Consider the following 13,860-nt stretch of genomic DNA (forward strand, 5'->3'; position numbering starts at 1 on the left):
GTAGTCAAGACATGGAAACAACCAAAGTGTCTTTCTTTCTTTCTTTCTTTCTTTCTTTCTTTCTTTCTTTCTTTCTTTCTTTCTTTCTTTCTTTCTTTCTTTCTTTTCTTTCTTTCTTTCTTTCTTTCTTTCTTTCTTTCTTTCTTTCTTTCTTTCTTTCTTTCTTTCTTTCTTTCTTTCTCCCTTCCTTCCTTCCTTCCTTCCTTCCTTCCTTCCTTCCTTCCTTCCTTCCTTCCTTCCTTTCTTTCTTTCTTTCTTTCTTTCTTTCTTTCTTTCTTTTTAAAAATATATTTTATTGAATTCTTACAGAGAGAAAGGGAGAGGGATAGAGAGTTAGAAACATCGATGAGAGAAACATCGATCAGCTGCCTCCTGTACACCCCCTACTGGGGATGTGCCCGCAACCAAGGTACATGCCCTTGACCGGAATCAAACCTGGGACCCTTCAGTCTGCAGGCTGACGCTCTATCCACTGAGCCAAACTGGTTAGGGCCAAAGTGTGTTTCGATGAATGACTAGATAAAGAAGATGTGGCACATATATACAATGGAATACTACTCAGCCATAAGAAAGGATGAAAAATGGTCATTTGTAACAACATGAATGGACCATGAAATATCATGCTAAGTGAAATAAATCAGGTGGAAAATGACAAGAATCATATGATTTCACTTATATGTAGGTTATAAAAAGAAAGCAACAAACAAACTCTTAGACTCAGAAAACTATAGGAAGAAGGGGGCTGCAGGGAGGATAAAGAGGGTAAAGGGGGTCAAATATATGGTGACAGCGGAAGACTAGACTATGGATGGGGAGTATACAATGCAATCAATATACAGATGATGTATTATAGAATTGTACAATTGAAAATTATATAATGTTATTAGCCAACATTACCCCAATAGATTTAATTAGAACAATAAATCCTATGCCCTTGAAGACCTTAGAGCAGAGGATCTTTTAGGATGTATCAACATTGCTTTTAAAATCCTTTTGTGACAGCATATCATGGTGGATGGCTTAGGTATAAATAGGAGGAAAAGAGAAAGGAAATATCCTACCTAATAATAGACAAATATGCAAATTGACCATACCTCCGACATGCCCACAAGCCACGCCCATCATCCAATCAGAGCGAGCATGCAAATTAACCCAAACCAAGATGGCTACAGCCACAGAGAGCAAGGTTTCCCAGGTAACAGAGCAAGCCAAGCTTTCCGCCTGCCCTTGCCAGGCCTAAGCCTCCACTCAAGCTACAAAGTTTCAATTATAGAAGGTAAACAAATTCAAACAAATGGCGGCAGAATGGAGCTTGAGAGAGCAGGCCAGGGTTGCTGGCGGCAACAGGGGAAGCAAAGCTTTCCGCACACCCTGGCTGGGCCCACCCGCTTAAGGCAACAAAGTTTCAATTATAACCCCAACACAAATGGCTGCCGGCCTCGGAGGGAGCCCCAGGCTTGGCTCCACTCCAGGCTACAAAGTTTCAATTGTAGAAGGAAAATAAATTCCAGATACCAGGGCCTCTGCTTGGGTTGCCAGGGGGCGTGGCCTGCCTGCAAACCACCACAGGCCCCTCAGGCCGCCCCACACCCCAAGGGAACCCCCACCTGATCCGGAACGCCCTTCAGGGCAAACCAGCTGGCCCCCACCCCTGTACTAGGCCTCTATCCTATCTAATAAAAGAGTAATATGCAGATTGATCATCACTGCAACACAATATAGCTGCCCCCATGTGGTCAAAGATCCTGCCCCCATGTGGACACAAGATGGCCACCACAAGATGGCCAGCAGGAGAGGGCAGTTGGGAGGCACCCAGCCTGCAAGGGAGGGCAGTTGAGAAGGACCAGGCCTGCAAGGGAGGGCAGATGGAGGTGATCAACCCTGCAGGAGAGGGCAGTTAGGGGTGACCAGGCCGGCAGAGGAGGGAAGTTGGGGGCAAACAGGCTGGCAGCAGAGTGGTTAGGGGGTGATCAGGCTGGCAGGCAGAAGCGGTTAGGGGCAATCAGGAAGGCAGGCAGGCAAGCAGTTTGGAGCCAGCAGTCCTGGATTGTGAGAGGGATGTCCGACTGCCCATTTAGGCCCTAAACGGGCAGTTTGACATCCCTTGAGGGGTCCCATATTGGAGAGGGTACAGGCTGGACTGAGGGACAACCCCCCTCCGTGCACAAATTTCGTGCACCGGGCCTCTAGTATACAGATAAGTATATCCTGACCAGTCCTGGGCCTTCATATATGAAAGGGGAAGGAGGGGAATGGAAGAGTTAACTGTATTTGGGTTACAGTATTGTGATAATATTTACTTTGAAAAATTATATACATACTTAGTTCCATATTCTTAACATTTTGTCCCATATTTCCCAACCATAGAGAATTAGAAATTCTTTAATTTCTTTCTTTTTTTTCCTTTAACAAATAATCTGTGGAACCTTGCTAACAATTTGCTTCTTTTGTTGGGTGATTTATCTTGATTACTTCAAATTTGATCTTATTTCTAGGAATAGACTGACCTCCCTTTAAGGCATATTCAGTTTAGTTTCATATTCTTCTTGCTGCTAAAGTCTTCCTGATAAACCTCTGCAATTTAAATCCATTGATAGGTTGATCAGTGTGGGGAAAATATTTGCTTCTTAATGTCTAATTCTAGATTTTATTTATAGGCATGTATATCCTGGTAAGCCATATACATTCTAGAAATACAGAAACCTCATTTAAAACAATGCTTTAAAACTATACCCTGGAGTAGAGCTGGTTTGACTATTTTCCTCTCCCATTCTCCTGGCCCACTCTGCTAATCAGTGCCAATGAATTGTGTTGCCCAAGAGGCAGTCGGTAAAAGAATAAACAAGGAGAAACAGGCGCCTCAATAAACCAGTGAATGAACATTTTTAAGTCTTGAATAATTGAGTGTTGATTGTAGTTTGGACATTACAAAAATACTAAGATGTGATTTTTCTTTTAGGTGGGAAATGAGAAAGGATGAAAAACTAGAAGAGGAAGAAAAAGCAATGTTGGAATATTTAAAACGAATTTGCAACATCCAAAACTCTTCTGCCTCAGATACCACGGAGGAAGAGTAATCTGCAGAAAACAGCAACAGCTTTATTTTAGGAAATAATCACATATAATGGAGTAGGATTTTTACTACAGTCAGGATGAACCTCAGATGTGCTGTGAAGCATGAAACCAATGACTGAGTAATCTCAGAACTGAAAAGGAATATAGCACATAAAGAATAAATTGCTCCATATTTTTTATTTTAAAAATAATTTCAAATGTTTTTCTTTCCTCAATCTTTCTCTTTAGATGATAATAACTGCTGCCATCTCGTGTTCCCTTTGAATTATTTTTCTTCTTGCAGTCTTGAAGTATCTATGACAACAGACAAAATGTTTGAAAATCCTTCCCCTAAAGATTTTTAAATACAACATTTGGATGTTAAGTTGAATGGAGTCACATGGCCCCCTGAGAGTAATGTGAAAATTTCAATCTAATTTTGTAGTTGTATCCCAAGTCCAGGTCTTACCAGACTTCTTTCCCATAGCCTCTTCCTCATCTAGTTTATCTTAATATTAACCACAAAAAGCACTCTTCTGAAGTATAGCTTTATTCACATCTCTGCATCTAGTGGCTTTTTAAACATCAGTTCCAATCACATGCTTTCAGGTCCTACACCCAATGGCTCCATGTTCAGGCAACTGCCAACCATCTTCTTGGCTCAAGCCACCTGCTTGCCATTTTTCCCAACCAGAAACCATCTTTCTCATAAAATTATGTTCAACACTAACTCCAGCCATCTTTACTCTACAGTTCCTTATCTATGGTTTCTGTTACTTCTTTTATTCCCATTACATTACACACACTAAGGAAACAATGTGTTCTAGCACCCTATATGCCAAGTAAAGTTATACGTACTTAACCTTCCTATCAGTGCCTGATATTAGATTCTAAAAACTTTAAAGGCCTTACAGTATAACGTGAAGTCTCCTTTTATACAATAGTCTCCCCAAATATCTACTACAAAGTCATTCATCTAGTTAACAGTTAATAAACACAGTTGTTTGAATGACTGCTATTGAAAGAAGACAATGAAGACATTTAGACTATTGAGCAATCTACAGATCATCTGGGAGAAGCTTTATATCACAAACTATTTTAGACCATATGACATTGAATATCATGTTTTCTGATGTTCTTGGATTGTCCATGTTCCCATGTTCTGTAATTTTTACAAAATATATGTAGGCATTTCTCTATGACTCCCTTTTCAAAGAAGTATAGCAAGAGGAGAATGGGATGAGTTGGAAGGAGAGGAAAATAGAAAAAAGAGCTTACAGTTGAATTGTCCTCTATACTTGCTCAGTGAAATTACTGCAGTCATAAGTGCAATAAAATGTATAACTGGAAATGTTAAATGACAAGTTACTAATTTATCAGATCATTTTGACTCCATACTTAATACGTTTCTTAAAGTATGATAATAAGTGGTAGTTCAAAAACAGTTTCCTTTCTTACAATTATTTTGCATTTGTATGTGTTAACAACAGAAATGAATACTTCATAATTCACCATATACTTACTACAAAAATATTATCTCCCTATAAAATATTATCTTCTTCACTAGTCTTCTTAAGTGTATTTTTGTAATTATAAAGAGGTATCTACTTTATTATTAGTTTAGCAATAACTATGTGGAAACAGTATGAATTAATTTTTAATAAAATGTAGATGGAAATGTATGTTTCAGATACTTTACATTTAACACTGTTATAGAACTACCAAACAAGAAATAGGAAAAACTATTTTGTCTACAAAAACAAGCTTACTCAAAATGTCCTATTAATTCCAGTTCATAAAATTGTGAGTCATAGAGAACTTCAGGTCATTTGTAATTAGTATACCTTACTACAAAAAAAAATCTTTAAGATCTTTTATGCTTTTTGTTATAATTGAAGTATTTCACAATAAAAATATTAAAAAGCTGTATTCAGCCTTAAAAAAACACAAAACAAAATCCTGTCATATGTTACATGAGTGAATTTTGAAGACATTATCTAAGTGAAATAAGACAGTCACAAAAAAAGACAAATAGTATATGGTTCCACTTATATGACATATCTAATGTAATCAAATTTATAGAAACAGTAAAATGGTGGTTACTTGGGGTAGTGTAATGGATATAGGTAGACTTTCTCATTTTTACAAGATGAAAAAGTTCTGGAGATCTGTTTCACAACAATGTCAATAAAAAACACTACTGAACTATACACTTAAGATTAAGATTTTATGTTATCTTTTTACCCAACTAAACAAGAAACACTGCTGTAGGTGGAATCTCCACATATAAACATTCCTAATATGATGCCTGAAAGCTCTTAGGTTTTGATAGGAACTATGAGAGCAGCATATTCCACATAATGATTAAAAAACACAATCTGCCTTGCCTTTGAGATATATTTTCAACAGCACTATCAGTAAAGCAGTACACTCTTGTTTCTCCAGAACTTAAAGGATCCAAAACATTGTAAAACCTTTTGACCTCAAAATATTATAATAATTACTTGCATGAGTAAAAATCTATGCTAGTTACTTATTGCTGCATAACAATATTACCACATTTGACAGCTTAAAAAAACATACATTTATTATCTCATAGTCTCTGTGTGTCAAGTGTCTAGACATCATTAAGCTTGGATCTCTGCTTGGGATCTCACAAGATTGCAATGAAAATGTCAGCTAGTAGTGGTCTCATCTAAGGCTCAATTGGGGAAGGATCCCCTTTTAAGCTCACATGGTTATTGATAACATTCCTTACTTAGCAGGCTTTAAGACTTGGGGCCTCAGTTTCCTTTCATGTGACTTTTCCCAAAATGGCCTCTGGCTTTCTTATCACGTTAAGCGCCATGTCAGTCACCCGTGACTGACACTATACTTTCCATCTGGACTGGTCAGTCACTGGTGCCGCCAGCATATCGGTGAAATCAGATATCGTGGTCTAAATAGAAAGGAAGACAAAACAGGCTTGGCACTTAACGTGTTAAGGTCAGCAAGGGAGGTAGAGTCTCCTTGCACACAATCAACATTACAACCATCTATATATATAAAAGCCTAAACGACCCAACGATCAGTTGCTATGACATGCACTGACCACCAGGGAGCTGAAGCTCAATGCAGGAGTTGCTCCTGGTGGTCAGTTCACTCCCACAGCAACCTCCCTTGCCTGGCCAAACTCCTGTGGTCCCTCCCTGCTGCCGGCCAACCTCCTGCAGCCCCTCCCCCCAGCTGGCCAGTCCCCCTGATCAGACCCAATTGCCAGATAGGCTGAGGGACCCCACCCATGCACAAATTCGTGGAGTATGTAACATAATCAAATGCATGTAACCATGCATATTTAATCACCTTTTCCAAATTCTAGTGGTTAAAAGCAAGTCACTCATCCCACCCAGGTTCAGGAGGGAGGGATTAATCACACAATAGTGTGAATCAAGAGGTAAAGTTGATAGGAGCCCTGGTTGAAATTTGGGCCCTGAAATATCCTATATGGGGGGAACCATGTAGGGAAGTGGGAATAGAGTGGACTAGAAATAAGAGTTGGAAGTTAGTATTTGGTGCTATTTATTAAGCAGCTATGATAAGCCAGGCTCTGTGCCAGGCTCTCCATAAGTAGACAATTTAATTCTCTCAACACTTATTGAGGTCTGTATTGAGAGCCCTAGTTGAGATAATACATAAGTAAGTTGTAGAAAAAAAACTGACCCAAATTTTAAATAAAGACACAGGGAGGTTCTGTTCCAAGATGTGACATAGGGAGATCTACTTAACCCCCTCCCACCAACACATCGAAACTATAGCTACAGGTAGAGCAATTTCCTTTGAGGGAAAAAAAAAAATGTAAAAACTACCTGAGTGATCACTACATGTAAATGAGTGGTCATGCAAATGAGAAGGAAAAAGAAACAAAACTCACAATGAAGCAGATAGAGGCTGAGACCCATCTTGCCAAAAACGCTACCCCTTGTGCTATGACCTGCAATGAGAATGGAACTCAAAACCTCCAGATTCTCTTTGAGGAGCAAAGTGTTTGAATCCCACATTGGGCATCCCAGCTTTTAAGATCTGCACCTGAGTGATGAGCCCCCAAAATATGTAGCTTTGAAAACCAACAGCGCTCATGTCCAAGAAGCCCACTAGGCTATAGTGATCTGAAAGATGACTTTTAAAGGGCTCAGGGTTCCAAACTCATTCTCTTCAGGGTCAGGCGCAGAAGCAGTCAATATCACCCATACTTTCTATGAGAGGCTCAATGTTAATCTTAAAGTACTAGCCTGAGGGGCAGGCATCTAACTTAATGCAAATCTAGGGGCATGCTTGAGTACTCTCAGGGACAAAGGCTGATGGGTGCCATCTTTTCTCTTTTCTTTGAACAATTAATATGAAAAATTATATGACAACAAATTGGGCAACCTATAAGAAATGGATAAATTCCTAGAAACACAGAAACTGCCAAGACGGACTCAGGAAGAAAGAAAATCTCTGTACAGACTAATTATTAGTAAGGAGATTGAATTAGTAATCAAAAACTTCCCAACAAACAAAAGTCCAGGACCAGATGGTTTCACTGGTTAATGCTATCAAACATTCAAAGAATTAATGTCAACCCTTCTCCATCTCTTCCAAAAGTAGAAGAGGAGGGAATACTTCCAAATTCAGTTTATGGGGTCAGTATTACCCTGATATCAAAACCAGATAAGGATGCCACACGGCTAATATCCCTGATGAACATTTTTGCAAAAATCCTCAACAAAATCTTAACAAACCAAATTCAACAATACATTTAAAGAATCACATACCACTAACAAGTGGGATTTATTTCAGGAATGTATGGATGGTTCAACAACTGCAGACACACCACCTTAACAAAATGAAGGATAAAAATAATATGATCATCTCAATAGATGCAGCAAAAGCACTTGATGAAATTCAATATACACTTATGATAAAAACTCAACAAAAGGTACAGAGTAAACATAGATCAACATAATAAAAGCCATATGTGATGAGCCCACAGCTAACATCAGACTCAATGGTGAAAAGCTGAAAGCTTTTCCCTCTAGATCAGGAACAAGAGATAAGCATGCATACTCCTGGCACTTTTATTCAACAGAATTTGGAAGTCCTAGCCAGAGTAATTGCAAGGGGAAAAAAAGGTATATTATGTATGGGAAAACTCTAAAAGATGCTACCAAAAAAAATGTCAGAATTAATCAATTCAGTAAAGTTGCAGTATACAAAAATTAATATACAAAACTCTGTTGTGTTTCTGTACACTAATAATGAACTATCAAAAAGAGATACTAAGCCAAAACCGGTTTGGCTCAGTGGATAGAGCATCGGCCTGCGGACTCAAGGGTCCCAGGTTCGATTCCGGTCGGGGGCATGTACCTTGGTTGCGGGCACATCCCCAGTGGGGGGTGTGCAGGAGGCAGCTGATCGATGTTTCTCTCTCATCGATGTTTCTAACTCTCTATCCCTCTCTCTTCCTCTCTGTAAAAAATCAATAAAATATATTAAAAAAAAAAGAGATACTAAGAAAACAATTCCATTTGCAATTGCAACAAAAGAATAAAATACCTAGGAAAAAATTTAACCAAGAAGGTGAAAGACCTGCACAGTAAAAACTATGACATTAATGAAAAATATTTGAAGAAGACACAAAGAAAAGATATTCTGTGCTCATGGATTAGAAAAATTAATATTGTTAAGATGTCTTTACTTCCCAATGCAATCTAAAGATTCAATGAAATCTCTATCAAAATTCCAATGTTTTTTTCACAGAAATAGAAAAAGCTAACCTAAAATTTGTATGTAACCACAAAAGATTCTGCATAGCCAAAAGCAATCTTAAGAAAGAAGAACACTTAAGAAAACTGGAGGCATTGCACTCTCTGATTTCAGACTACTTACAAAGCTACTGTAATCAAAACATTATGGTATTGGCATAAAGATCAGATAGAAGGAACTGCAAAACTACAGGCAAGTGTTGCTGAGCAATAGTGATGAATACTAGGACAATGACCAAAAGACAGACCAATCCATACTTCCATGTGCCCTATAATAGGATTCCCAGTAATTAGACAGTAGAAAACCCACCTCAAAGGAGTCCAACAGGAATCCAGAGGACAACACGGGAACAGAGCGGCCTCTTGCACCACCTCCATGAAGATACCTGAGTGTCCCCTATACACAATGCTCTCTTGAGAAGAAAATGTTAGAAATGGGGCCAATTGTCTGACAGGATGTATTCCTAATGGAAAGTTTAGTTATTGGAATGAGTAAACATTTAGCAGGAAACCATTTTACACTGTAAAATAAAGTTGGTCTTAACTGGTAAAATTAAGGATTAAAACAAAAATCTACCTTAGCAGAAATTAGAGCTATAGAACAGGAGATCAGCTATAGAAAATAAAATTATTGCATATCTAAATAGCACTGTGCTGTACATTCTATTTGAATCTAACCTGGTAAGCACTGGTGTGAGTAAGAAGTACACAGGCTCAAGACACTTCACTTTATGCAATAAAATCTACAAGCTGAATTGGTTATCTTGAAGCCAAATAAAAAAAGGAAGGCCTAAGAAGCTTTTCCTTTGTGCAGGTATCTGGTGCTGTCCCTGGATTGGTAAGCAGAACAACAGGGATGGGGTGGATGGCTCATTTCAGTTGAATTGCTCCCTGGAGACCACAGAGGGCTTAGAACTGCAGAGGGAAGAGGCCAAATCTGCTCTGATAGTTGCCCAGTGGAGAGCCTATGCTATCTGCAGAGGATACTGATAATAACTTTCAAACTTCCACAGAGTAATGCTTTCTTCAGATGAATTCTTACTCCAGCAGACCCCAAATACAAAACAAATATAAAGGTTAAGAAGGTTATTTAGACAGTACATATATTTTCTTAGAAAGTCCCTAAAGCAATTCCCCAGCACCTTTTCCATGGAGGGAAGCTTCTGGTTCAAGATGGCCAACTGAACAGAAACTACTACCTTGGACTCAGACACACTGTGGCTGGAATCTCGCCCCAGGCTAACATCCTGAGGATGGCTCCCTGAAGAAAGTGAGCAATCTGCTTGGAAAGTGTCTTCCTGGAAATAATATATATGGAAGCCTAAAGCAAAGATCCATTTTCCCTTTTGTTTTGTAGATCAAGGTCACCTAGAAAAAGCAAGATAAAATTTCCCAGGATTTAGTAGCATGGTAGTTATTGGTCTAAACACTGACCAATTAGATGTAAAAAAAAAAAAATAAAAAAAATGGTGTGAACAAATTCTGGGAAATTCTTTGTTTTGTTTTGTTGTTAATCCTCCCTGGAGGATATTTTTCCATTGATTTATAGAGAGAGTGGAAGGGAGGAGGAGAGACACAGAGAGAGAAACATTGATGTGAGAGACACATTGTTTGCCTCCTGCATGCACCCTGACCAGAGCCAGGGATCAAGCCTGCAACAGAGATATGTGCCCTTGACTGGAATTGAACCTGTAACCCTCCAGTCTACGGGCCAATGCTCTATCCACTGAGCCAAACCAGGTAGGGCTGGGAAATTCTTAAAGGACATTTTCCCTCTTCCTTCTGGCTGGAATGTGAGCATAATGGTTAGATGTAGATGGCACATACTGAGCTTACCAGAACCACAAAAGGTAGAAAGCTGGGTGATGGATAATTGTGGAGCCATAAAAGTAATCCTGGGGTCCTGCATTTATGTGTATGAGAAATAAACTTCTGTCTTATTTAAACTGCTGTTATTTGGGTTTTCTGATCAAGCAGTCAATTCTTTTTTTTTTTAATATATTTTATTGATATTTACAGTGAGGAAGAGAGAGGGATAGAGAGTTGGAAACATCGATGAGAGAGAAACATCGATCAGCTGCCTCTTGCACACCCCCACTGGGGATGTGCCCACAACCAATGTACATGCCCTTGACCGGAATCGAACCTGGGACCCTTGAGTCCGCAGGCCGACGCTCTATCCACTGAGCCAAACCGGATTCGGCAAGCAGTCAATTCTTAACAAATACACGTTGTGGGAGAAAAATATCACGTAGCAAAGCTTGAGGTTACACTGTGCCTCTAAAAAAGGTATAAAATTGCCCAGGGGGTGAGGGGGAAGACCAACAGGGACATCCTCCTCCACAAAAATAAAACCCTTATTTTGGTAACTGTGGGAGACTTTAGCTTACCTACATTTTCTACCCCTATATCCTTAGGGGAACTGTCACTACTGAAAAGCCCTATCTACTGACTCAGAGCCTCATTCTTTCCTCCAGTTTAGAAATTATACCCCCACCTACACAACTAACAGAAGAAAACCAATGCCATGATTAACTTTGGAAAAAATAGCATTAAAAAAGGAGATAATTTTTGTTTCATATAGTTATATATATTTTAATGAAATTAAGAAGAAAAGTAAACTTTTCTATTTACTGAGGTATTTTCTATTTCCAATGTTCCTTCTCCCCGAAGATCTAAATTTACATCTGTCTTTATTGCATTTCCATTAACCTTTCTTGTAGTGCAGTGATATTATTTCTCTTTTACATGAAAATGTTTATTTTACCATTCTTGAAGGATATTTCACTTGATACAAAATTCTGTATTGATGGACTTTTTCTTTTAGCACTTTAAAGATGATCCACTCTTTCCCAGCCCCTGGTTTCTAATGAGGAAACAATGGAACATCTGGATCATTGTTCCCCTATATTAACAGGTCATTTTATTCTGGCTGCTTTCAAGATTTTCTCTTTATTATTGGTTCTAAGCAGCTTGACTCTATTGTGCATATTTATGATATTTTTGTATTTATCTTTCTCCAAGTTCACTCATTCTCTCTTCACAATCTCCATTTTGCCCATCTAGTAGATTTTAAATTTTTCAGATATTCTAATTTTTTTTGTAATATAATTTCCATTTGGTTCTTTAGCATAGTTTTTATGTTTGCTGAAATTTCCTGGATTTTCATTCAACATGAGTGTCCTTTCCTTTATGTCATTGAGCATAGTTATAATAGCTCTTTAAAATCCAATCTGATGATTCCGACATTGAGGTATCTTGGGAATCAGTCTCCATTGCTTGCATTTTCTTTTGAGAATGTATAATTGTGTTGGGAGAGTCTTCAAGACCACCTCTCCATTCAGAGATTAGCTAGATCTCTCACAGGACTAATCACATAGTTGTACTCTCACTGCTAAGATTTATCAAAGCAATGTAGAATGAGTATGTGTGTGTGTGTGTGTGTGTGTGTGTGTGTGTGTGTGTGTGTGTGAGAGAGAGAGAGGGAGAGAGAGAGAGAGAGAGAGAGAGAGAGAGAGAGAGAGAGAGAGAGAGAGAAGGCTCCTTATAAGGATGTGGGAATGCATCTTAAAAATGCATTAACAATATTTAACATCCAATATATCAAGTTTCAGTAAATACTGGGAGATAGAGTATGTTTCTGAAGATATATGGAAATAATCAGATTGCCAACAATAGAGACATCAGTGTATAAAAGGATTAGAACAAAGAAGAGTAAGAGCAAAGTTTGTGCTTACAGAAAAAAATGTGGAAAACCAGGAACAGAGAAGCTCATATTTGAGATATAAAAGGGAAGGGAATATAAGACAGGAAAAGTACCAATAGGGATTGAAAAATTACACAGTCCTAATATTCCAAAGAGGAAGTACCATTACAACCTTGAAAATATGATTTTTATATAATTATCTGACATAATGTATTAAACATTGAAGTTTCTCTAATTTATAGGTATTTAGATATAACTTATATATTGAATATGCAGCACTTGGTGGGGGGGGGTGGATAACAAGCAGAAAACCTAATTTTTCTTCTACTAACTATAATTCAAACCTGCTTTGTCAGATCTTTTCCTCTATCCCTGGTTTATACGACAGACAGGCGTTATGGCTTTTCTGGTCATATTAGGATATTTTGGAATGTCTCAAATTTTATCTTATTTAAAAGTCCAATATGATCTAAATCATTTCAAATATTTTGTACCCATTTTCCTTTTTCTTTCTTTTCTTTGTCTGCCACTTTTTCCTGCCTTCTCTGATTTTAATTGAATATTTTATATGATTTTTAGCTTCTCCTCTCTTAGCATATTAATTAGACTTTTAAAAAACTTTTTCAAGTGTTTGCTCTAGAGTTTTCAAAATATATTTACAACTTATTTAAGTCTATTTTTAAATAATACCATTTCATGGGTAGTAAAAATACAGATTATTTCCAATTCCTCCATCCTGTCCCTTATAACATAGCTGTCATTCATTTTACTTATCCATTAGCTATCATCACAGGAAACAATGTTGTTATTATTTTAAATAGTGTTATCTGTTAGATCAATAAAATTAAGGAAAATAAAAGATTTTATTTTACCAGCTGGTCTACTGGTAACAATTTCCCTCTTTTTTTTTTTTTTTTTTTTTGTGGAGAGTTATTATTTCTTCTCTACTTTTGAAGGATAATTTCACTGTATACAGAATTCTAGGTTGTTTTTTTCCCCAACACTTTAAATATTTCATTCTACTCTCTTCTTGTATAGTTTCTTAAAAGGAATCCAATGTAATTCTTATCCTTTTTCTTCCTAGGCAAGGCTGTTTTTTTTGTTTGTTTGACCTTTGGCTTTTTTCAAGATTTTCTCTGTCCTTGACTTTCTGCTCTTTGAATATATATGCACAGGTACAGTTTTTTGTTTGTTTTTTTTTTTTGTCTTTTTTTGTTTGTTTTAGTATTTATCATTTTTAAAATTCCCTGAGTTTCCTGGATTTGTGGGTCATTAATTTTGGAAACATTCTCAGTCATTGTTATTTCAAATAGTCTT

At 37.6% G+C, this 13,860-nt stretch overlaps 1 protein-coding gene across 6 annotated transcripts in view; it reads left to right on the forward strand.

Annotated features, from left to right (window-relative positions):
• The window catches only part of KIAA0825, a 366,280-nt gene that overhangs the window by 349,012 nt on the left and 3,408 nt on the right, over window positions 1-13,860 (forward strand). For 5 of the 6 annotated variants that reach the window (XM_079798896.1, XM_079798902.1, XM_079798903.1 and 2 more), the window contains one exon: window positions 2,960-4,975. The exons of the other annotated variant lie outside the window; for it this stretch is intronic. In XM_079798896.1, the coding sequence (XP_079655022.1) occupies window positions 2,960-3,077 (118 nt within the window). In that variant the 3' untranslated portion in view covers window positions 3,078-4,975. Of the gene's footprint in view, window positions 1-2,959; window positions 4,976-13,860 lie in introns of those variants that run through there. 6 annotated transcript variants of the gene reach the window in all.

The sequence above is a fragment of the Cnephaeus nilssonii genome (genome assembly GCF_951640355.1).
Source record: "Cnephaeus nilssonii genome assembly, chromosome: 2".
NCBI classification, from domain to species: Eukaryota; Metazoa; Chordata; class Mammalia; order Chiroptera; family Vespertilionidae; genus Cnephaeus; species Cnephaeus nilssonii.